At 44.2% G+C, this 23,955-nt stretch overlaps 1 protein-coding gene across 1 annotated transcript in view; it reads left to right on the plus strand.

The window, feature by feature from the left end:
• RBX1 (ring-box 1) overlaps nt 1-10,505 on the plus strand; it is a 48,581-nt gene extending 38,076 nt beyond the window's left edge. Inside the window, exon 5 of the mRNA XM_030189980.1 lies at nt 10,277-10,505. Within this exon, the coding sequence (XP_030045840.1) occupies nt 10,277-10,312 (36 nt within the window). The 3' untranslated portion in view covers nt 10,313-10,505. The remainder of the gene's footprint in view (nt 1-10,276) is intronic.
• Nucleotides 10,506-23,955: the final 13,450 nt, after the last annotated feature.

Below are 23,955 nucleotides of genomic sequence, written 5' to 3' on the forward strand. Positions count from 1 at the left end.
TACCCCTCCCGCTTCGGCGGTGTTAGGGTCAGTCAGCTCCTCCCGCGGTTGCGGTTGCAGGATAAGCCAGATCCCCCGCATCGGCGGTTTGGTGTCCCTCCCCCGCTCCGCGGGGATGAGCTGGACGGATTCCCCTCCCCCACTTGTGTGGGAATGAGCTGGGTTAATTCCCCTCCCCCGTTTCGGGCGGTGGTGAGCTGGCAGAGTGTCCCTTTGTGGGTGTAATTCTCTAAGTGCTGAGTTCCTGCGGATGGAGCTTGGATATCGACATACTGAGGAGTTTCCGGCAGCACATGACCACATATAGGGAGGCAAAAGGATTGCTCTCTATCTCCACCTGCTGGTAGATGGACACAACCCACCAGTCTATGGATTGATCAGCTATGATTAATGGAAAGAAAATTATCAGGTATGATACATAATTTTACCTTACTACTATAAGAAGTTTAAAAAAATTTCTGAGAGAAATACAAGAATATCTTTCCTTTAAACTCACCTACCATACCACTTGGCATAATTTTTGGGATGCCTTCAAGGCTTTCATTAGAGGTGCCATAATTACATTGCTGCATCGAGAAATAAAGACTATATAAAGAAATTAGGCTTCTGGAAAATAAAATAAAATCCTTGGAAGCTACTTATATATGTGATACTTCTAATATACAAATATTAGAAGACCTCAAATTATCCAAACTTAAATATAACTCATTACTTGGCTCTAGGACCAGTAAGGCACTCTTTAGCAAAAAGGTCCAATACTACTACGAAGGTAATAAAGCAGGCCATCTACTAGCCAATTACTTGAAAGCTCGTGAAGAAAAGAGTGTCATTTCATTAATTATAGATTTCAATCCTTTTACAAGGATTTATATTCCTCTGAAATTGTGGAAGAAACAGTAAAATATGATTTTCTAGACAATTAGATCATCCTACAATCACAAAGGAGGACAATGAGCTACTATCAAAAAAATTACTGTTGATGATATTAATGATGACATTCAGTGTTATGGCGACCAAAAAGGCTCCAGGGCCGGATGGCCTTCCTATAGAATTTTATTCTTTCAAAACATTATTATCTCCTGTCCTATGTGCTTATTATAATCATATGATAGAAACAGGCATTATCAGAGGCTCTTTTAATGAAGCCATTATTATTTGTGCTATTGAAACCAGAACAAAGATCCCACATTAGTACAAAATTATAGACCTCTGTCTCTAATAAATCTAGATGCTAAGATCTTTGCAAAAATTATCTCAAAGATTACAAATATATTACCCAAAGTAATACATCCAGATCAATCTGGATTCATGCATGGTAGATCTTCATCAGATAATACAAGAATCTTTTCTAATGTATTAATACATGGCCAGGATGCTCAAGCCCTTGGTTGCAATTGGTCTTATGCCAAATAAGGCATTTGCCCATGTAGAATAGCCTTATTTATTTAAAGTTCTTCACTGGTATGGCTTTTCTGAAGATTCTATCAAATTAAGGTCTTACATACAATCACCAACTACATACATACAAATAAATGATGGTATCTCTAAACCTTTTAACCCAACAAGAGGTACTAGACAGGGTTGTCCCCTCTCCCCTCTCTTATTTAATATAGCTCTTGAGCCCCTACTAAAGCTATTCGCCAGGCTTCCCCTCATTCAAGGTGTTAAGATCAGTCAAAACCATCATTACATTAGCTGCATATGCAGATGATGTATTACTATTTACTTCTCCTTCAATACCTCATATTTGAATATTATATCGGATTATGCTGAAATATCTGGGTATAAATTGAACAACACAAAACTGAATTATTACCTATAAACTGTATTTATATGAAACACATCATGCAACAATACCACTTTCAGTGGAATGAACTCCAGATCAAGTATCTGGGTGTTCTGTTTGGCCCCACAATAGAAGACACTCTTAACTATAATTCCACTAATATAATTAAACTGTTGACGCTTTAACTCAAAAATGGTCACCCACTGAGACTGAATTGGTGGGGACGACTGGTAACTATAAAAATGATGATTGTATCAAAAATCAGTTATATACTTAGTATGTTACCGATATTACTAAATCGACAATTTACAAGAAAATTAAATCAAAACGAATTCAGTTTTTGTGGACCAATAAGACACCCAGAATATCTACTAAAAAATTGAAAGCTTGTCCACTGAGTGGTGGTGTTAATTTCCCCAACTTCTATGATTATCATATATCCTTCTTAGTAAAACAAACTCACTATTTATGGCTGACAAGGAGCAATTTAACACTCCCACTTGGCTTCATTTAGAAGCCATTAAGCAAACAGACACTCCTTTACACTATTTTCCATGGTCACAATATGACAAGATTTCTAATAATGTTTTATATATGTCTCTCAAAACTCTATTTAACGAACTTGATTCAGTTGTAAAAAAAATCCGTTTAAGAATTCCATATACATCCCCATCTGGAATAATCCAATTTTCAAAATCAATAAATCTTGTATAAACTGGACTGTATGGGAAAAAAGTTGGCATTTGGTCATTAAATGATATTATCAAGGACCACAATTGGATACCCTTTCTTAGTTAAGCCTGAAATATGGTCTTCCCAATTCATGTGCTATCAATGGTTACAGCTTAAGCACTGTATAGCTGGCAGTTTAGACATAAGCTTTCAACTGAAACTCCTAGTTGTTGGCAACTATGCAGAACTCTAATGGCATCTAAATGATACAAAATAATGCACAAGAAAAATTTGGTTCACCCACCAGTACTATGCAGTCATGGGAACATACCTTAAAATTACCAACTAGATGAGCGAGAGTGGCAAAAAGTTTGGCATAAGGCTACACTGCCACCAAATCAGCATCTACCCTCACAATCCATGTTGTTTTTGGCGCACAAAGCATTTGGACACCATCTAAACTGGCCAAGTTAAAAAAAACTACAAAAAAAACCATTTGGACAAATGCTGAACTGTGATATGAACACTGGAATTCTTAAACACATTATCTACTCATGTTCATTTATACAAGATTACTGGTACTCCATATGGAATACTATATCATCCACATTAAATATTGTCGGATTCTTTTTCTTATAAGAGAGCCATATTAGGCTCCTTGGCAATACAATCTCCACTGGATGAATATCAAGCACAATTATTGGGACATACTTCTTCACCTAGCCTTAAGAACACTTTTCTTCTGCTGGAAAGACTTATCTAAAGTAACTTGACATGGTGGAATATTGTGTTTACTAGCTAAATATGAATATGCAGCTGGGCTCCTTTACAAGACCAACTGCACAATACTATTTCACAGAATTGAAATCTGTATTTACACTGTGACTTATGATGTAATAATTATTGTTCATTCATTTCCTCAGACATGTATATTGATGCTTAGTTATAGTCTTTTCCTTTCCTCACTGACTAACCTGTTTAGTCATTTGTTAAATATTGTCATCTTGCTTTTGTTGTTGTTCCTCTTAAAAATAAAAAAAAATATTGGAACAAACCATTGTATTACTTCTCCTACCATTCCTAATTTCCCAAAATATCCAATAAAATAGCATGGTCCACCAAGTCAAACGCAGATGACAAATCAACTACCTTATTCAGTATCCTCCTCCAGTTACTCTAAACTTATTTCTATCCTCTTTATTAGTTCAGACTTCAAACGTTTTGTCATTCAGAGTTCTTCTCCATGCTGACAGCCTATAGTACTAGAACTGACAAGCAAACGGACTTCCCAGTATCCAGTCATTTCTCGGTTCATGAAGGGACTCCTTCATGTCAAACCACCATTGCAGAAAGCTCTCGTACCATGGGATTGTTTATAGTGGAGTCTGTTCTCTCTGGTATATTTCTACTTACCATAGGAAATATACCAGAGATAATTCCCACATAATTTACAGCCCTCTCTGAGACTAGGATGTCGGGGGGGGGGGGGGGGGGTGGCACATAAGAACAGACTCCACTATAAACATTTGGTAGCAGAGGATATAAAGATTAGTGACGTGGAGTTTGCTTTGCTTGTGCCTCTGGTAATTAAATGTTGGAGTGTGTCTTTGCCAAATTTAAATATATATATATATACTAGGAAAAAAGGCGCGTTTCTGAAATGAATGAAATGGGCGCTAGCAAGGTGTTTCCTCAGATTGTGTATGTCTGAAAGAGTGTGTGTGAGAGTGAGTGTATGAGAGAGAGAGTGAATTTGCGAGTGTGTGACATTGAGAGAGTGAGACGGGGGGGGGGGGGGGGTTCCCCTCCTACCCCTCGCAGTTCCAGGGTTGTCGTCACTCCCCACGTTCCCCCATCTTCCAATATGGTCCCTACCTCCTAGTTCCAAGTTTTGTCCCTCCGTACCTCCCAGTTCCAGGTCCCCCACTCCCTACCTGCAGATTGCAGCTCCCTCCCTCCCTCTTAGTTTGATGCTCCCCCCTCCCTCCTTGTTTCGGGGTCCCTCCCTCCGTCGCAGTTGGAGGGGTCCTCTCTCCCTTGTGGTTCTAGAGTGCTCCCTGACTTGTCTTCCTTTTCTCTTACATTGCCCTCCCATGCAGCATCTGTCCCCACCAACGCAATGTCCACCATCACTCCCTTTGTGTTCTGATCCATGGCCCTCCCTCTGAGTTCTCCTGTCGCCCCTGCCCCCGAGATCACCGTTCAGGCCCCCCCCCCCCCCGCGTCTTACCTCCGTTAGAAAGTGCTCACGCAGCAGGCCAGGCCATCCATGCCCCTCCCCTGAGCTCTGCAGTCGCCCCAGCCCCCGAGATCGTCGGTCACCGGTTCTCCCCCCCTTCCTCCCTCTCCGGGTTTTACCTTCGTTGAGTCCGTTGAAAGTGCTGCAAGCAGCAGGCCAGCCCAGCCAGTTTGCTTCCTTTCGGGTCTTCTTCCCTCCTTGTGTCCCCGCCCTCTTGTGACGTCACGTCTGGAAGAATGGGACACAGGGAGGGAAGAAGACCCGAAGAGAAGCGATGTGCTGTACTGCTGCATTGGTGAGGTGTTGGCTGTGTTAATTCAATGGGGGGGGCGTGGGCCGTTGTTGGAAAGGGGGGGGGGAGCGGGTGTAGTGGCAAAGTTGTGGGCGGTGCGGTGACCTGGGTGGAGGAGCAAGCGACCGACCTGGGGTGGTGGGTAGCGGCCAGAGGCTTCAAGGGAGGTTTTCCCGCTGGAAAGGGTGGTGTCCACAGGGTCGCGCCGGGTGCGTGTTCGCTGCTCCCTGCATCCTGCCAGCTCCTTGGCCCCCACCTCTGTGAAGGGGAACATCAGCCATGCTCGGAGAGCACACTGGTGTCCGTGATTGTTACCTCTCCCATCATGGCAGCGGCGGTGCGTCGCTTTTGCTACTGCAGGTGTTTGGAGTGCCAGGCATTGTGGCAGCGTGGCCGGTCGAAACAATAGCGGTTTCAGTTGCGGTGCACGGGAACTGTTGCCATGCGTCCGATGCCCCGGATTTGGCACTTGCGTCCTGGCTCCACCTCCTCATGACCCTTTCGTTCCGTACGTCATTTCTGTGGTGACGTCATCACGGCCGACACGAGGGCGTGGCCGAGAGACATGGTGAGTAGAGAGGCTTCACCACCGTGACATTACGAACCCTGAACGGAAGTGGCAGGAGCTTGGGGCCTGAATAAGAACGTTCAGGTAGCGAATTATGTCCGCGTGGCTGAGGGTGGTTGTATGAGTGAGAGTGAGTGGTGCTGACAGGCTACACCAGTACAGGGCTTCAGTGTTTCCCTGCCACACTGTGAGCTTCAGAATTGGAGGTGAGAATCCTGGAGGTGAGAATTATTAATATAGATATATAATTTTTTTTTTAAATTTATGTAAATCTGAGCTCAGTGATAGAGAGAGAGGAAAAAAATATATATATATATATAATATAAAATTTCTGCTAGCAGCGAATTATACTGTTTATATTTCGAATTCCTTTTTTTTTTTTTCCAGTTTCAGTGACAGGATTGCAGGACTGTTCAGTGCACAAATACTTTTTCAGATTCAGCTGTCATATTTCTGTCATTCAGAGTTCTTCTCCATGCTGACAGCCTATAGTACTAGAACTGACAAGCAACGGACTTCCCAGTATCCAGTCATTTCTTGGTTCATGAAGGGGCTCCTTCATGTCAAACCACCATTGAAGAAAGCTCTCGTACCATGGGATCCTAATATGGTCCTTACAATTTTTATGAAGCTGGCATTTGAGGCAATGGGAGTCCACCTTGCTTAATTACCTCACATGGAAAGTCCTCTTTCGGTGGTAATTACTTCAGCTAGAAATGAGACTCAGTCTCTAGTTATCGAAGAACCTTATGTCTGTTCATCATTATCCACGCTTTTATGGGCTTTTGCTTATTACCTCAAAAGAACTGAATCCATCAGAAAATCTATTTAGCTCTTTGTCTCCTTTGACCCCAACAGAATTAGCATTTTGGTTACAAAACGTACTATCAGACTGTTATGAGCAAACAGGTTCTCCTCTTATCTCTGAAGTGAATCTTAGCAAATCAGTTCAACTGCAGCTTCTATAGCTCCTTTGAAATCATCTTCCTTGGATACTATTTGTGAAGCAGCTGCCTGGTCTTTGCATCTTTTACATTGGATTATTGCTTGGACCAATCTACAGTAAGGACAGTGCATTTGGACGAACTGTGCTGGCCGTTCTGTCTGATGTTGCAACTCACACACCCTTATTTTGATCCTGAAAATCAGAACTAAGCTCCTAACTTTTTTCCCCCTAAATCCTGTCCTTATCACCCACTTTTTAAACCCCTAAATCTAGGACTTTTGTGAAATTGAGTAACTTTAGGAACTTGGCCCTAGTATATGTTCAAAGAGATCAACTTAGGAACATAATTCTCAAAAGTTATCATAAATCTTTGGAACTTGGACCTGTTATTGATAGCAGGGCCAGTCTTAGGCAGGGGCGATGGGAGTGGTCGCACAGGCTCCATGCTTCCAGGGGCTCCGTAGTGCTCCCGCTCCCTGCCATTGGGTCCTCACCTGCCCGCACTCCGCTTTCCGACTGCCCTCCTTTCCTTCCAGCCGCTCTGTGTTTAAATCTTTTATTTTATCTCAAGTTGCAGCAGTGGCAGTGAAAGCAGCAGGCTAGCCTCTAGCCTCCCCTTCCCTCTGTGTCCCGCCCTCCTCTGATATAATTTCCTGTTTCTGCAAGGCGGGACACCATGAGGGAAGGGGAGGCTAGAGGCAAGTCTGCTGCTTTCACTGCTGCCACTGCTGCGACTTGAGATGAAATAAAAGACTTAAATGCAGCGTGGCAGGAACAAAAAGGGGGATGTGGGAGAAGAGGGTGGGTAGGTGGGGCTGGGGTTGGAACTGGAACTTGGGGGCTGAAAAGGGGGGCAGGTGGGGGGCTGGGGCAAGTCACTGAACATGGAGGGGAGGGCAGAGGAGAATCGCTGGACATGGATGGGAGGGGCGAGAGGAGAAATCGGTGGCCATGGATGGTTAGGGGAGGGCAGAGGAGAATCTCTGGACATGGATGGGAGAGGAAGGCAGGGGAGAGAGGAGAATCGCTGGACGTAATGGGAGGGGAGGATAGGGGGCAAAGGAGAATCGCTGGACATGGAGGTGAGGCAGAGGAGAATCACTGGACATGGATGGAAGGGGAGGTCAGGGGGGAGAGAGGAGTTGCTGGACATGGATGGAGGGGAGGGCAGGATAAATGCTGGACATGGATGGAGGAGAGGGAGGACAGGAAGGAGAGATGTACATGGAGGGGGAGGAGAGAGGAGAGAGGAGAAATGCTGGACATGGATGGCGTGGAGGACGGAAGAGCAGAGATGTTGGAGGGAAGGAAAGATGCACATGGATGGAGGGGAAGGGAGAGAGGACATGCTGGACATGGATTGAGGTAAGACAGGAAGAATGCACATGGAGGGGGAGAGGAGAAATGCTGGACATGGATGGAGGGGAGGGAAGACAGAGGAGATGCACATGGATTTAAGGGAGAGGAGAAATTCTGGACATGGATGGAGGGGAGGGAAGTGAGATGACAGGGGATGGAGGGGAGGGGAGGAGAGAGAGCAGAAATGCTGGACTTGGATGGAGGAGAGGGAAGGAGATGCATATGGATGGAGGGGAGGGAGGGAGGAGATGCATACTGACGGAGATGAAGGAAAGGGAAAAGAGGAGAAAAACTGCATATGGATGAGAAAAATGGACAAAAGCTGGATCCACTCTATACCTTCTCCAGTCAAGTCCGAGGAGGACCCAGCTTTTACCTATGGATGTAGAGCAAGAATGAGGAAAGTAAAGAAATGAATGGAAATAAAGCTCTGGAAACGGAGTTAAAAGAACAGAATCAGAGACTGGGACCTGCATGATCAGAAAAACAGTCTAACAAAGGTAGAAAAAAATTCATTTTATTTTCATTTTAGTGTTTGGAAGATGTCCAGTTTGATAATTTACATCTGCTATCTTATTTTGCAGTGTATAGCAGTGTGTTTCTTTCTGTTTTTCTGGTTTTGTGCTGCATGTAGAGTTTGTATGCTAATTTGGTTTTTGTCATTTTGGGTATACTGGAGCTGTAACAGCTTACAGAAATTATTTATTTATAATGAAAAAAAAAAATTTTTTTTTCTTCTCCTGTACTGGTGTAATATTTTCAGTGATTAACTGTTTATATGCGCCATGGCTGGTAAAAGGGGGTGTTGCCAAATGTGCCAACATTGTCCAGTTCAGCACACTGTTAGCAGCCAAATTCATGCAAAGTTAATTATGTTCAGTGGAAAATAAATCTGTTGGCTCAGTCTGCTTTCTATGTGAATACTAGCCGTTAAGCCCGTAAAAATGGGCGAGTATTGCAGCCCTTCTCTCTCCCCTGGCCTCACCCCGTCCACCGATCCTCCCCACCATATCCAGCGACCCTCCTCTTTCCTTTGGCCTCCCCCTCCCCCCATGTCCAGCAAACCCTCCTCTGTGCCCTGCTCTCACCCCAAGTCCAGCAACCATGGCCTCTCCCCCCCCTGCCCTCCCCCCATGTCCAGCTACCCTCATCGCCGCCACTCCCTCCTTCCTCCATGCCGGGCCCCCTACAGTGACCTGACAGCGCCTTTCATCTCCGTGTCAGGTCACTGCAGGGGGCCTGATATGGAGGAGGGCAGGAGCGACGGCGGTGATGGGGGGGAGGGTGGAGGTTGTTTCGCGTGATGTTCCTTTCCAGGTGGCAGCAGCGGCGTCCGACAATTCGACTCTGTTTCCCTCTCTGTTCCGCCCTCTGACGTCTTGACGCGAGGGCGGGATAGAGAGGGAAGTCTGTACTGCGCATTTGCAAGTGAGTACGGTCACTTGCCGTTTATATGTTTGATTCAATCACTGTTTCATTATTACTACCAAGTATACATATTAAGGGGAATTGTTTAATTCATTTATCCAGTCCTTACATGCACATGGATTTGGTTTTTAAACCCAAAGGTTTCCTATGATAGCATTTTACATATTTGAATTAGCTTTTCTGTACAAGTTTTGCTTAATTTGTCTTTATTTGAAAATTTAAAAAAGTTTAAAACACATTTGTCAACAAGGTGTGGTTAGTGGGGATGGGGCTAAGTGTGACGGGGGTGGGTGGGGCCCCAAACTGGTCTGCACAGGGCCCCGCAATTGCTAAGACCGACCCTGATTGATAACGCTCTAATATACAGTTTTAAAGCCTGATGTTTATATTTGTTTTCTCTTATTAGATTCTTGATATACCATCTTTCTGTGGAACCAACCAAAGTGGTTTACATATTATATACTATCTGCCCCTAGTGGGCTGACAATCTAAGTTTTGTACCTGGGAGGTTTGAGTGACTTGCCGAGGTTCGCAGGGAACTGGAATGGGAATTGAACACAGTTCCTCTGGTTCTCAGCCCACTGCACTAACTATTAGGCTGCTCCTCCACTCATCTCTGTATTCTTTCTTTTTGTCAAATTCATGATGCAGTATACTAAAAAAAAAAATCTGATTTCACCTTGCAGCAAATAAAGCACCTGTTTGCACGTTGCAGTGGTTTTGTGGTTGTTTTTTTTTTTAAAGAACAATTATAAGGTGTATATATTTTGTAGAAAGAGAATAAAATATGCTGATACTTTAGATGCCAGCTGCACCACTGATCCCACTACGAAAGTATATTTGGATATCTGGTTTGGTTTCACATATCAGTCATTTCCATATTTGTCACCTTTTGTAACATGACATTTTGCCTTAAAATTTCTAAACTGGATGAATCCTAACTCCTACAAATTTTGAAAAAACAATTTTTTTTTTTCCTTCTACAGGTATGGGCACTAAAGACACTTTGGAAGCACATTTAGCTTAAGTTATGTCTGTACTCTATCCGAGCAGTGGGAGAAGAGAGAACCTTTACAGGATGTTTCTTGCAAAGCATTATAGCTCTATTTTTTTCTCCTCCCCTTTTTTTTGAGCTTATTTTGATTTTGTAAATGCAAGTCATGTGATTTCCTCTCCCCCCCCCTTGTTTAAATAAAGTGTTTCGTCTGCTCTAAACTTTTGACTTGTGTGTTCTTCCTTAAGATTTAGTTTCTGTAGTAAAATGAGTTTCTTTGCTATGCTTGTCTCTAATCACCCTAGTAATCTGTTCTTTATTGTGCCTTTTTTTTTTTTTCTTTCGACCCAACATTTTCTTTTTGGACTTTTACTCGATCAGAGCCATCCCTTCACTGGATATAGTATTGTGAACCTTTTCTGTGAAATAGCTGTCCAATTATGTAATCGCAACAATGGTCCTCTGCCAAGAGCTGAAATCTATGGCTCTCTCTAGAACCTGACTAATATGGACCCTTAACTCTAGTCTACTCCCAGGGACTATGAATGGCATCACCACAGCAGCCTCAGCTGGCTTATGTGGAGCACAGCTATTCCTCATAGTACTTATCACTGGTTTAGCCTACTAGTAATTTATCATGTAAATTTCCCAGGACTCTTGGGGGGGGGGGGGGTTCTCCAAAGAAGAAAAGATCAGTAGGAAACAACATCTAAGACAGAAAATTTGTATAGTAGGTAGAGGTGTGAGTATATTGATGTGGTGTTTGGACCCTGAAAAGAGTTGGCATACTACAGTGTTAGCCTCACATTCGCACAAGCAGCATTGAAAAGCTGAGCATTTGAGAGAGTTTGTTGTTGTAAAGCTCCTAGCCTCCATTATGTTAATAAGTGTTTACAAGGGTATCTTAACAGGGGTGATATGATACAGACGTTCAAATATTTGAAAGGTATTAGTCTGCAAATGAACCTTTTCCGGAGATGGGAAGGTGGTAGAACTAGAGGACATGAAATGAGATTGAAGGGGGGCAGACTCAAGAAAAATGTCAGGAAGTATTTTTTCACGGAGAGAGTGGTGGATGCTTGGAATGCCCTCCCACGGGAGGTGGTGGAGATGAAAACAGTAACTGAATTCAAACATGCGTGGGATAAACATAAAGGAATCCTGTCAGAAGGAAGGGATCCTCAGAAGCTTAGCTGAGATTGGGTGGTGGGAGGCGGGGCTAGTGCTGGTCAGACTTCTATGGTCTGTGCCCTGAAAATGACAGATACAAATCAAGGTAAGGTATACACAAAAAGTAGCACATATGAGTTTATCTTGTTGGGCAGACTGGAATGACCGTGCAGGTCGTTTTCTGCTGTCATCTACTATGTTACTATGTTAAATCACCTCTTAACACAGAAAGTAATAACTTGGCCAAGTTCATGTAAATCCATATTCTGTGTCCCATGAATAAAACTCTTGAGGCTTCGGAAGTACAAACACAACCATGTTTAGATCTTGCTCAAACACCACTGAGACCAAAAAGTAAGCAGCCTTCCTACAAACAACAGATTCAGAAGTGTTCAAGTATAGCTGTTAAAATGGAGTCCCAGCCTCAGAGGAGGGGATCCATCAACTGAATCTCCTTTTTTATTTTCTGACTGCCTCCCTGAAGGTTGATAATAGGACTTGTCAATAAAGAGTAGTATCTGATAGAATTTTCAGTACCACCTTCATATATTTTTTGGTATTTTTTAAGATATTGCAATGAAACTCCTGGGCACCTTGAGGAATGTAACACCTGAAAATTCCGAGATTGTTTTTTAACACTAGCTTCTAGCCTAGAGTCCTTTAATATCTTTTACCTCAACAGAAAGAGCTTTAAGCTCAGCACATTGAGGTGTCCAGCCTAGCAAGCACAGTCCAAAATGACTCCAGAATAACTACCAGCAGACTTTTACAAGGGTAGGGGAAGGAAGATTGACCAACCTGCTTACCGCCAGTGAGTCCCTACATGTGCCAACACACTCCTCACTTGTAAACATTCTTTCTCTGAGGACAAGCAGGCCATTAATTCTCACAAGTGGGTAACACAGGTTGCGTTGCCCAGTCTGAATCTTATCACAAGCATAAGAAGAGCTTTGTGGTGCGTGAGATATGCTCCAACATGCATGCATAAGTGCCTTCTTGGTCTCAGTTGCTTTTTTACTGCGATGAGGAGAGGGTGTACTTTTTTCACTGTCCACACTTGCTCAGTCCAAGAGCTTCTTTTATGCCTCCAGCGTGTTTTTCTTCTTTTTGGCGGTCCTTCCATTTGAGGAATTTTTTACCTTTTATTTTCTTAGGTTTTTGGGGGTTTTTTGCCACCCTTAGCTTGTGGTGCAACCTCAGACACCTGTATCATGTGCTGCCACCCAAACTGAGATCTCCCTCAATGTCAGTGGAGGAAGCTTCACCAGAGTTGAGATGGGAACAAACACCTCTACACCATTCTTGAGGACATGTCTCAACCCTCCCATAGAGAGGTTTTGTCTTACACCGAAGATCCAGGTAAATTTCCTCAGACGAGCCCTTTAGGATATTTTCTGAACCCTCCCCTCCACCTGAAAGAATAAAATCTTCCTTGGAGAGCCTTTCATTTCCATCTTTTATGAAGGACATGGCTGACGCCATTCCATTTCCTTTAGAAGTGGAGGACTAGCCAGGGCCAAGATGCTCGAGGTCCTGGACTACACACGTCTTCTCATAGGGAGGCTGTGACCGTCCCTCTCCATGACGTACTTCAGGAAGTCCTCGTTAGGAATTGGGAGTCCCTCTGTTGGTCCAGTACTGCCCAAGAAGATCAATTCCATGTACCAGATCCTCAGTACACCTGGATTTGATAACCCTCAGTTGCCTCAATTCCATGGTGGTGGAATCTGCTTTCAAAGAGCCAGGAGTTCCAGAGCTGAACCCTGGATTCTTTTGGGAGAAAGATGTTCCAGGCCTCCATGCTCATCTCCCGACTACAATCCTATCGGCTCTTCACGAGTGTCTACTTGAGAAACCTCAGTGCACAAGTTATTGGACCTGGCTTGAGACGCTACCTCCAGAGCAGGCCAGTTGCTTCATGAGTTGGTCAAGCAGGAGAAGGCATGTCGGAAGTACTTGGCCAGGGGCACTTAGACACTTTTGACGTGGTATCCAGGATCTCTGCTCAGAGTATAGCAATGTGTAGACTTTCTTACAGCTGCATGTTTCTGACTTGGAACATTCTGTTCATCAGCAGTGGGCAGATTCTGGGGTTATAACCCTTTTGGAGAGAAGATTAAGGAGATCGCAGACCACATAAAAAAACATAGATACCATCTCTTCTCTCTCCCATTGGGCATCTTCTGCATGTACCTCAACTAGGAGGACTTCTGTCAAGCCAAGGAGGTTGATCTGTGTTGTGTTCTTGCCGTTGCGAGGCCCAGTTGACCAATGTTTGTTGTTTGTGATGAGCCTGGGGCTAGGGATTCCCCCACTTGTAAGGTTGTTTTTGGTGAGCTTGGATGCTAGGGATTCCTTACTTGTGAGAATTAATGGCGTGCTTGTTCTCTGAGAAAGCGAAGATACTTACCTGTTGCAGGTATTCTCTGAGGACAGCAGGTCTTATATGCTCACAGTCCCTCCCACCTCCCCTTGGAGTTGTCTCCTTTTCTTATTTTTCCTTTTTTTGCTGTTATACCCAACTGACGAGGCCGTGTTTGCGTGGCAGGAGGGAAAGCACTTGTACATGAGCGGTGGAGCATGTCTTGCTCCACTGCACATGTATGACAAAGCTGCTCGTCATAAGATCAGGACTGGGCAACATGGCCTGCATTACCCACTTGTGAGAATATAAGACCTGCTGTCCTCAAGAATTACTGCTACAGGTTTCTTCGCTATATGTCTGCAGCTTACAATTTTTTGAGGCTGGTCAGTAAACAGGGCAGACATATGCAGTCTGACCATGCCAGATATAATCAAGTGCCACCACACTGGGGTTGTCAAGTCAGCCATCCTGAACACTGGTGAATGATATAGGTGAGGGCAGTTGAAAACCACGTCAGCTGGGACCACAGTAGGGAGAACTATGCTATCTACCAAATGCATGCCACACTCTTCAATCGTGTGCTGAGCAACATAACAAAAGTAAAAAAGAAGGCTATAAGACAATATGGCCTATCCAGTCTGCCCATCCATGACATCTATCCTTTCGAGATACTATGTACTTGTCAAAGCTTTCTTGAATTCAGATAGTTTGTCTCCACCAGAAGGCTGTTCCACAAATTCACCACCCTTTCCATGAACTATTTCCTCAGGTTACTTCCGAGTCTTCCCCTTTCATACTATGGCCCCTTCATTCTAGAGCTTCCTTCCAGTTGAAAGACTCGCCTCCTGTGCATTTATGCCACATAGGTATGTAGATGTCTATCATATCTCCTCTCACCTTTCTTACAAAGTATACATATTGAGATCTTTGTTCCCCTATGCTTTGATGAAGACCATTGGACCATTTTAGTAGCCACCCTCTGGACTGACTCCATCCTGTATATATCTTTTTGAAGGTATGTTCTCCAGAATTATATACAATATTCTAGATGAGGTCTCGGTAGAGTGTTAATCAGGAGCATCATCATCTCCTTCCTACTGGCCATTCCTCTCACTATGCACCCAAGCAACCTTCTAGCTTTTGCCATTGACTTTTCTACCTGTTTGGCCACCTTAAGGTCATCACATACAATTATACCCAAATCCCGTTCCTCTTGTGCACAGAAGTTCTTCACTCCCTAAACTGTACCATGCCCTTGGGTTTTGCAGTCCAAATGCACGACCCTTCATTATTTTTATTTTTTAGTATTAAATCTTAGCTGCCAATTCCAGACCAAGCTTCACTAGGTCCTACCTCATGTTATCCACAGGGTGTGTTTACCCTATTGAAGATTTTGGTATCATCTGCAAAGAGGCAACCCTTACCAGACAGCCCTTCATCAATATCACCTACAAAAAGGTTAAGAACCAAACCTTGCGGCCACACCACTAGTAACATCCCTTTTTTTCCCCGAGTAATCTTCAATTTACTACTGCCTTCCACTCAACCAATTTCTAATCCAGTCAGTCACTTTAGGACCCATACCAAGGGAATTCAGTTTATTAGTCATCTGTATGGAACAGTTGTCAAAAGCTTTGCTGGATTTGTCTTCCACACTCATGCCTATACAGGTGGTGCGTCCAACTACTTCACTCCACGATCCATTTCCTACCCCTTTACTGAAACGTTTGATTTTTTTTTCCCCCTTTTATTTTTGCTGTGATTAAGGAGAGTTTATCTTCAGGATTGGTCACATCAGTTTGGAAGAAAGTAATTATTAGACCACATGAAAAGATTCAAAGTGGGTGTGGTCTTGGCTTCTATTGGCCTATTGCTCACTTTCTGGTGCTGAGCAATTGAATTCCTGGTTGCTGACCGATTAAACTCCTTTATTGAGGAGAACTCTTTATTACATCCCTCTCAGATGGGGTTTCACCCTGGTCACAATACTGAAACTGCTTTAGTGGGAATGGTTATGACCATATGGGAGACCTTGAGTGCTGTTCAATTCTGGTCGCCACATCTAAAAAAGATATAGTGGAATTAGAAAAGGTACAGAGAAGGGAGATGAAATGATAAAGGGGATGGGACGACTTCCCTATGAGGAAAGGCTGAAGCAGCTAAGGCTTTTCAGCTTGGAGAAAAGACTGGGGGAGATATGATGGAGGTCTATAAAATAAGGAATGGAGTGGAACAGGTAGATGTGATAGTTTGTTTATTCTTTCCAAAAATACTAGGACTAGGGGGCATGCAACTAAGCTACAAAGTAGTAAATTTAAAACAAATTGGAGAAAGTTTCTCTTCAGTCAACGTGTAATTAAACTTGAATTCATTGCCAGAGAATTTTTTTTTTGTTACATTTGTACCCCGCGCTTTCCCACTCATGGCAGGCTCAATGCGTCTTACATGGGGCAATGGAGGGTTAAGTGACTTGCCCAGAGTCACAAGGAGCTGTCTGTGCCTGAGGTGGGAATTTAACTCAGTTCCTCAGGACCAAAGTCCACCACCCTAACCACTAGGCCACTCCTCCACTTTGTGGTATAAGCAGCTTAGCGGGGTTTAAAAAAGGTTGGACAGCTTCCTAAAGGAAAAGTCCATAGACCCATTATTAAAATGGGGAAAATTCACTGCTTATTTCTGGGATAAGCAGCATAAAATGTATTGAATTTTGGGGGGATCTTGCCAGGTATTTGTGACCTGGATTGGCCAATGTTGGAAACAGAATGCTGGGCTTGATGGTCCTTTGGTCTGTTCCAGTGTGGTAATACTTACGTACTTTTGTACTTACGTAAGGAGATAATTTGAGAGCGGGAGACTTGCCCAGAGGTGGTTGGGACCCAGTCTGTGGGAGGAGGTTGCTAGCCTAGAGTGCAGGCGGACCTCAGCTGTGCTGGGGATAGATCCTCTAAGTGGCCGTGGGGTAACCCCAGGCGGGTGGCTGTGCATTTTATTACAGGAAGTGTTTATCACTTGAGACCCGTTTAATTCAGTGCTTGCTTACCAAAGGAGTGCTGCGAGTTCTTATTCATGCATTACTACATTCCTATTTGGATTTGACCATGTTGCCCCGCTTTTGCAGATGAAGCATTGGCTGCCTGTACAATTTCGCATTTTGTTAAGGTTTTGGAGTTCATTTTTAAAATTCACGGATTGGGTTCTCCCCTGTTTTTGGCATTCTTTCTGATATCTAATATCCCCTCTTGGACCCTCTGGTTAGCTCAAAAATGTCAATTGGTAGTGCCATCCCTCCACCAAGTCTCTTTGGTATCTTTGCATATCTCCTTGTTTAGTGTAGAGAGTCATAAGTACATAAGCACTGCCATACTGGGAAAAGACCAAGGGTCCATCAAGCCTAGCATCCTGTCTCCGACAGCGGCCAATCCAGGTCACAAATACCTGGCAAGATCCCCCAAAACTTCAATACATTTTATGCTGCTTATCCCAGAAATAAGCTTTGGAGTCATTTGCCGACTTTTTTGAGGCTGGGAACCTCATTGATGCTCTTCAAAAGATTACTTAAAACACAATTTGTATTTTTCAAAAAGCTTTTGGTGTCACCCCTTAATTTATTTTGATTATGGATTGGTATAGCTAACAGTGTTTGGGGAGATATTCACTGGAGCCTGGAACTTAGCATTTTTGATAATGATTTGTTTGGTTGGTTGTTGTCTGTCTTTCTCTTAGTATTAATTTATGGATTTATACTGTATTTAATTTATGGATTTATACTGGCATTCTCTTAGTATTAATTTATGGATTTTTATTATGTTGTTCCCCACTTTCTCCGAGGACAAGCAGGCTAATATCTCACATGTGGATAATTTGAGCTACGTTGCCTGGTCTGGAGCGTGTATCAAGCTTTTACAGAGCCCTTTGGAGCGCGAGTCATGCTCCACTACGCATGCGCAAGTGCCTTCCCAATCTGCCACGCAAGTGCAGGATCAACAGTCGTTTATTTTTTTTCTCCCCCGTGGTGAGGAGAGGACGCATTTTTCCTCCTCTCTTCACAGCTTCTGATTTTGGTTCTTTAACAGAGCTGCTTTATGTGCCTTTTTTTTCTGTGCCTCATTCAGGTTCAATGTCTTCCTGTTAGTTTCTTTTTCTTTTCTTCCCCCCCCCTCCCCCACCCTTTATGTACTGTACACAGTAGGTCGCACTTAGACCTGAGCCCCAGTCGGGTTTTTCCCTTATTTTATTTCTCTGGTTGTTTGTCCTTTCTGAAGCATCATCAAGTCTTCCCATTTTCCTTCGGAAGTTCCCAGTGTTGCCATTCCAATTAGACTGCTTCTGGCACGTCCACTCTTTTACTCTTTAACGTGTTTAAGGTCTGAACATACCCCTTCCAGTTGAGTTCTATGTCTTCAGATCCATACCAGAAACCCAGGTAGCCAGATTGGCTCACAGGGTACTCTTTGGTGCTAAGTCCAAGGTCTCTATGTAGGCGTCTGTCTGCTCTGCATCTGCATTGGGCACTACGTGTGCCCCTGACCCCGACCCCTTTTCTGTCTTCAGGCAGGTCAGTGCCTGTCTCACAATAGCACTTTTCCTGGTGAGGACTGGAAACCTGTTCTTCCCCCCTTTCTCAGGCACTGCATTAACTTTAGTGTCCTTTATGTCCTGGGTTAGGTAGCCCGTTAACTCCCTGCAGCTGATTCTCTCGGGCAGATGATTGAAAGGCCCATGCTGTTCCAAATAACACTCTAAAAATAGTGCTGGAACAGCGTGCGGGGTTTTACCACCCCTATGATCAGAGATAATAACATGCAAATTTAAGCACCTTATTATCTCTGATCATAGGGTAAAGTGTGGGAGGATTGTGATTGAGCTTGTGCTCAGGTACAATCCTGCACTTGTTTGACAGGTCTGGGCTGTCAAAATCCTAGACCTGTCAAACACAGGGGCTGGAGGTCCATGGGACCACCAGATTCCCAAAAAATATGGCCCTGGTGGCCTAGTATCCCTACCCTGAGCCAAGCGACAAGTTCGGTGGGGGGGGCTGGAGATTGGTGGGTCTCCAGCCCCCTTAAACCCCCCCTAGCATCCACTCAAATAGCCCTGATGGTCTATGGACCACAAGTCAACCCCCCCCCCCCAACCTGGTGGTCTAGCGGCGGCCCCCTTCCCCACCCCCACTTTTGTTGGAGGAGGGAGGTGGCCTCCCTCCTCTTCCATCAGTGCCGCCTCAAAAATGGTGGCGCCCAGCCCTGCCCAGTGCATCCTGTGATGTGCTGGGTGGGACTTCACTCTGAGTATGCACGACATGAGAGAAAAAGCAGGGGCAGGCAATACGGCAGAGAAAAAAGCAGCACTGGAGGAAGACCTCTTCTGCTGGTAGGGCCTTGAGGTCCCCGCCAGCCAAGGTATTTGCAGTTCGGGTGGGGGGGGGGCAGCATCGGCGGCAATCCTGGAGGGGGGGGGAGTGATGGCTCAGGCCGGTGGTGGATGTTGGGAGGAAGGAGAGAGATTCTGGACACCATGGGGGAGCTATGGGGTGTTAGGGAAGGATTGGTGGTGGAGTTGGGGGCAGAGCTTGGTCACCCCAAACAAAACGGTGTTCCTGCTTTCCCTGGGGTGAGGGATAGGGCTAGGGGTGGTTGATATAAAGGAGGAGGGAGACAGGTGAGGTGGACGGGCTAAAAAAAAAAGAGTAGGTGACCACAGGGCATGCAGAGTGATGACAGGACTAGAGAGAGAAAGAGAGAGAGAATGTGAGATGGGGTGCGGTGCGGATGAAGAGAGTGAGCTGGACTAGGTGATGACCAAATGGGGAGGGAAGTTGCTGCTATGTATTACTGCCAGTGGCATTCAAGGATGCATTAAAGGCCTGATGTACCAAATGTACTTTTTTCCCTTGGACAAGGAAGACAAAAAACAGCCTTAGTAAATCAGGCCCTGAAGGACCTCACATAGACCTTAGAATACCCCACCACCACCACCTCCACCACACTCCTTATTTCAAGGGAAACAGGAGAAGGGGTGTTGAAAAATATCTGAGCCGCTAGTTCCTAAGTTTTTGGACTGAATTCTAAATCCCAAGAATGTTTGTCAAGGCCTGTTTTTTAACATGAGGGTGCTATCCAATTACATCATAGGGTGCCAGGGGATCATTAGCTGAGAACTCCTCCTCCACCTTTCCTACTACTACTAAGTATTTCTATAGTGCTATTAGACATACGCAGTGCTGTACGCATTATATGCTGGTACTTTCTCTGTTCCTAGAGGGCTCACAACCAAAATGGTATGGGGTTTGCATCACAAAATGTATTAGGAGAGACTTGAGGACCTGAACATGTATACCTGGAGTACAGGAGAGACAGGGGTGATATAATACAGACATTCAAATATTTGAAAAGTATTAATTTACAAACAAACCTTTTCCAGATATGGGAAGCTGGTAGAACTAAGGACATAAATTGAGGTGTGTGGGAGATGCCTGGAATGCCCTCCCCATGAGAGGTGATGGGGATGAAAATGGTAACGGGAATTTAAAAATGTAGGATAAGCACAAAGAATCCTGTATAGGAGGCGTGGAACCAAACAAGCTTAGTGGTAATTGGATGGCAACACCAGTAATTGGGAAGTGAAGCCAGTGCTGGCAGACTTCTATGGTCTGTGCCCTGATCATGGCTGGACAGATTCAGCTTCTGTAACCAGAGAACAGACTGTGACCGGAAATAGCATGGACAAATCAAGACCAAGTATACGTATCATACCTTATACCAGTTCCCCAAACCTGGTCCTGGAGGCACCACAGCCAGTCAGGATACCCACAATGCATATTCATGACAGAGATTTGCTTATAGTGGATGCAGTGCAGGCTAATCTTTCTCATGAATATCCTGAAAACCTGACTGGCTGAATGGGGTGCCTCCAGGCCAGGTTTGGGAACTACTGCCTTATTCTATGAGTTTATCTTGTTGTGTACAGGTCTTTATCTGCTGTCATCTACTATGTTTTTGTACCTGGGATAATGGAAGGTCACAAGGAGCTACAGTGGGAATTGAACCCAGGTCACCAGGATCAAAGCCTGCTGCAAAGGAGGACGGAAGACCAAACAGCCGGCATGGTTAAATAGACAGGTGAAGGAAGCTATTAGAGCTAAAAAAAAATCCTTCAGAAAATGGAAGAAGGGACCGACTGAAAATAATAAGAAACAGCATAGGAATATCAAGTCAAATGCAAAGCGCTGATAAGGAAAGCTAAGAGGGACTTCGAAAAAAATATTGCGTTGGAGGCAAAAACACATAGTAAAATTGTTTTTAGGTATATTAAAAGCGGGAAGCCGGCAAAAGAATCAGTTGGACCACTAGATCACTGAGGAGTAAAAGGGGCGTTCAGGGAAGACAAAGCCGTAGTGGAGAGATTAAATGAATTCTTTGCTTCGGTCTTCACCGAGGAAGATTTGGTTGGGATACCGGTGCCGGAAATGGTATTCGAAGCTGACAACAACAACAACAACAATCATTTCTAAAGTGCTACTAGGGTTACGCAGCGCTGTACAATTCAAACATAGAAGGACAGTCCCTGCCGAGTCGTAGAAACTTAATGAATTCTCTGTAAACCTGGAGGATGTAATAGAGCAGTTCTACAAACTGAAGAGTAGCAAATCTCCTGGACCGGATGGTATTCATCCCAGAGTACTGATAGAACTGAAAAATGAGCTTGCAGAGCTATTGTTAGAAATATGTAATTTATCCTTAAAATCGAGCGTGGTACCGGAAGATTGGAGGGTAACCAATGTAACGCCGATTTTTAAAAAAGGTTCCAGAGAAGATCCGGGAAATTATAGACCGGTGAGTCTGACGTCAGTGCCGGGCAAAATGGTAGAGACTATTATAAGAACAAAATTACAGGAGCATATTCAATTCATGGATTAATGAGGCAAAGTCAACATGGATTTAGTGAAGGGAAATCTTGCCTCACAATCTACTACATTTCTTTGAAGGGGTGAACAACATGTGGATAAAGGGGAGCCGGTTGATATTGTGTATCTGGATTTTCAGAGGCATTTGACAAAGTACCTCATGAAAGACTCCAGAGGAAATTGGAGAGTCATGGAATAGGATGTAGTGTTCTATTGTGGATTAAAAACTGGTTAAAAGATAGAAAACAGAGAGTTGGGTTAAATGGTCAGTATTCGCAATGGAGAAGGGTAGTTAGTGGGGTTCCCCAGGGCTCTGTACTGGGACCGCTGCTTTTTAACATATTTATAAATGACCTAGAGATGGGAGTAACTAGTGAGGTAATTAAATTTGCTGATGACACAAAGTTATTCAAAGTCGTAAATCGCGGGAGGATTGTGAAAAATTACAAGAGGACCTTACGGGACTGGGAGACTGGGCGTCTAAATGGCAGATGACGTTTAATGTCAGCAAGTGCAAAGTGATGCATGTGGGAAAAAGGAACCCAAATTATAGCTATGTCATGCAAGGTTCCACGTTAGGAGTCACAGACCAAGAAAGGGATCTAGGTGTCGTTGTTGATGATATGTTGAAACTTTCTCTCAGTGTGCTGCTTTGGCTAAGAAAGCAAATAAAATGTTAAGTATTATTAGAAAAGGAATGGAAACAAAAATGAGGATGTTATAATGCCTTTGTATTGCTCCATGGTGTGACCGCACCTCGAATATTGTGTTTCATTTCTGGTCGCCGCATCTCAAAAAAGATATAGTGGAATTAGAAAGGTGCAGAGAAGGGCGACGAAAATGATAAAGGGGATGGGACGACTTCTCTATGAAGAAAAGCTAAAGCGGCTAGGGCTCTTCAGCTTGGAGAAAAGGTGGCTGAGGGGAGATATGATAGAGGTCTATAAAATAATGAGTGGAGTTGAACGGTAGAGGTGAAGCGTCTGTTCATGCTTTCCAAAAATACTAGACTAGGGAGCATGCGATGAAGCTACAATGTAGTAAATTTAAAACGAATCTGAGAAAATGTTTATTCACTCAACGTGTAATTAAACTCTGGAATTCGTTGCCAGAGAATGTGGTAAAGGCGGTTAGCTTAGCAGAGTTTAAAAAAGGTTTGGACGGCTTCCTAAAGTAAAAGTCCATAGACTGTTATTAAATGGACTTAGGGAAAATCCATTATTTCTGGGATAAGCAGTATAAAATGTTTTGTACATTTTTGGGATCTTGCCGGGTATTTGTGACCTGGATTGGCCACTGTTGGAAACAAGATGCTGGGCTTGATGGACCTTTGGTCTTTCCCAGTATGGCAATACTTATGTACTTATGATCTTTAGGTGCACAGGGATGGTGTTGTTCCTATGGGTCCTGTGCTGCAGGAGGGGTTGGAGCTGGTCACAAAGGTGCTGGATGGCAGCCCTATCAAACCAGTACCTAGTGAGACACTTCAGGTCAGTGAGGTCTAGGAAACTGCTACAGGGTATGAAAACTCTGGGGTGTGAGTACCTCCTGCAGTGCCTCCCCTCTTCCTCCAACATGTGAGCCACCTGTGCATTTAGTGCCTCCATTTCCCCACACTACAGGTGCAATGCAGTGACACCAGTGCTCACCTCTCCCTACCAGCTTGGTGAAACACAGCAGCAACAAACAGAAGGTGACACTCACTCTCCCACCACCGACAAACAATGCGGTCACACACAGCAGAGCCACACTGCAAGCACTCTCTGACCCACTACAAACTCTCCTGCCACACCCTCTAGCCACTCACTGTCCAAGCAGCAAACGACAGTCTTCACAAACACGCTGCAGCAGTACACAGGACAAAGAGACAAACAGAGACTACAAACAGGTAAGGGAATGAAATTTGAACTTGAGGACAGTGAATGGAGAGGGATATGGGGAGATAGAGGAAGAAGTAGTGGTGTCTGGGTTTGGGGGCTAGAAGGGGTAGGGAAAGCTGAAAAGGTAAAACAAATTAGGTAGGTGAGGGTGAAAACGTTCCGACTATGGCACACAGACAAAGGTAACAGGTACTGAACAAACTCAGCTTTCTCTGCAAACAATGATTCAGCTTTCTCTCCCAACAACGATCTCGCCACTCTCCAACTCCACAAAATCACTAATGGGTCTAAAGACAACTTCCCCTTTACCCTGGTCGCTTTTATTTCAGGTCTAACTAAGGACGCCCATGTTC

This window comes from Microcaecilia unicolor, chromosome 1 (genome assembly GCF_901765095.1).
Source record: "Microcaecilia unicolor chromosome 1, aMicUni1.1, whole genome shotgun sequence".
Taxonomy (NCBI): domain Eukaryota; kingdom Metazoa; phylum Chordata; class Amphibia; order Gymnophiona; family Siphonopidae; genus Microcaecilia; species Microcaecilia unicolor.